General features: G+C 46.8%; 1 protein-coding gene across 1 annotated transcript in view; it reads right to left on the reverse strand.

The window, feature by feature from the left end:
* Positions 1-2,022, reverse strand: part of LRSAM1 (leucine rich repeat and sterile alpha motif containing 1) — a 71,720-nt gene that overhangs the window by 28,294 nt on the left and 41,404 nt on the right. The window contains exon 15 of the mRNA XM_011988714.1: positions 1,240-1,313. Within this exon, the coding sequence (XP_011844104.1) occupies positions 1,240-1,313 (74 nt within the window). The remainder of the gene's footprint in view (positions 1-1,239; positions 1,314-2,022) is intronic.

The following is a 2,022-nucleotide window of genomic DNA, read 5'->3' on the forward strand; positions in this document are numbered from 1 at the left end:
GGAAAGAAATTCAAACACATGCTACAACATGGATGAACCTGAGGACATTATGCTAAGTGAAATACGATAGACACAAAAGGAGAAATATTGTATGATTCCACATATAGGAGGTACTTATAACAGTCAAATCCATACACAGAAAGTAGAATGTTGATTCCCAGGGGCTGAGAGGAGGGGGGCATGGGGAGTTAGTGTTTACTAGGGACAGTTTCAGTTGAGGAAGATGAAAAAGTTCTGGCGATGGGTGGTGCTGGCAGTTGTACAACAATAATGCCACAGAACTAATCTATTTTAAAATGAAGGCCGGGCACAGTGCCTCACGCGTGTAATCCCAGCACTTCAGGAGGTTGACGCAGGCAGATCACTTGAGGTAAGGAGTTTAAGACCAGCCTGGCCAACGTGGCAAAACCCCGTCTCTACTAAAAATACAAAAATTAGCCTTGTGTGGTGGTTGTGCGTCTGTAATCCCAGCTACTCAGAGGCTGAGGCAGAGAATTGCTTAAACCTGGGAGGTGGAGGTTGCAGTGAGCCAAGATCACACCACTGTACTCCAGCCTGAGCGACAGAGCGAGGCTTTGTCTCAAAACATAAATAAAATTAAATAAAATAAACTGATTAAGACAGTAAATTTTACATGATGCATATTTTACAATTAAAAAAACGAAAATGGTATCATCCCACTTCCCACTTTTTATGAACACTCCCCATGATAACATGTTAATGGGATGCTAATACCAGAGCGCCACAGCACATGGATCACCAACATTTATTTAAATAATCCTCTATTTGGGAGCATTTGGACTTTCTTTTTGTTTTTTTGAGAAACAGTCTCGCTGTGTTACCCAGGCTGGAGTGCAGTAGCATGATCACAGCTCACTGCAGCCTTGAACTCCTGGGCTCACGTGATCCTCCAGCCTTGGCTTCCTAAAGCACTGGGATTACAGGCATGAGCCCCTACACCTGGCCCATTTCCTCCATTTTGTAGCTAAGAAAACCAAGGTTTGGAAAAGTTGGGGAGCAGTAATGTCCCTAAGGTCACATGGTGGGTGTCTGAACTGGGACTCTGAATCCATGTCTAGGCTGACCCCAGAGCCTGTGCTCCATGGCGGGACTTGACTGCCCCTCTCGAGGGCCAACACTCAATGCCCTCCATGCATGGCCAACAGAGGGAGGGGCCATCCACCCTGCCAGCCCAGCCAGCAGGCAGCGTGCTCACGAGCTCCCCATCCCGAAACTCACAGGCAACCTCACGTCGCCGCAGGTTCTCAGTCTCCTCCTGGGTTATGGACATCAACTGTTCCATTCTTATTCTAGAAAAAAATTCGTCCATTCATTCAGCAAATTTAACATTTCCAACAGGAAATCCCAGCAGATGAACACTACCTCCTCCAGGAAGGCCTCCTTGATTTGGCAACCTACACCTGGATGGGCTCTCTGGATGCCTAACACATCACAAGCAACCCTTGGGGCCCTGTTCACCTTCAGCCTGTAGTTCGAGTATCTTGCGTAAAAAGATAGACACTCCCTTAGAAAATGGGCAAAAGAAGCAAATAGCCAATGCTGAAATTCAAGTGATCAATAAACATCTGGAAAGATGCTTAACATTACTGGTAACTAAAGAAAGTAAAACCTTTTCACCTACTAGGTTGGTTGAGATGAAGAAAACTGGTAACTGCTGGTGCTGGTGAAGGTGATGATGGTGGAGAAATGCGCACTTTCCTAGCCTGCTGAGAGGAGTGTCAACTGGCAGAATGTTTTTGGGAAGGTAAGCTGGCACCTAGCAAAATGTCCTTTAAATATTTCCTTCAAAAATAGTCACATGGCCGGGTGCGGTGGCTCACACCTGTAATCTCAGCACTTTGGGAGCCTGAGGCGGGCGGATGACTTGAGGTCAGGAGTTTGAGACCAGCCTGGCCAACATGGTGAAACCCCATCTCTACTAAAAATACAAAATCAGCCGGGCCTGGTGGCACTGCGCCTGTAGTCCCAGCTACTTGGGATGCTGAGGCAGAAGAATCGCTT

The sequence above is a fragment of the Mandrillus leucophaeus genome, unplaced genomic scaffold, assembly GCF_000951045.1.
Source record: "Mandrillus leucophaeus isolate KB7577 unplaced genomic scaffold, Mleu.le_1.0 Scaffold109, whole genome shotgun sequence".
In the NCBI taxonomy this organism is placed as follows: Eukaryota; Metazoa; Chordata; class Mammalia; order Primates; family Cercopithecidae; genus Mandrillus; species Mandrillus leucophaeus.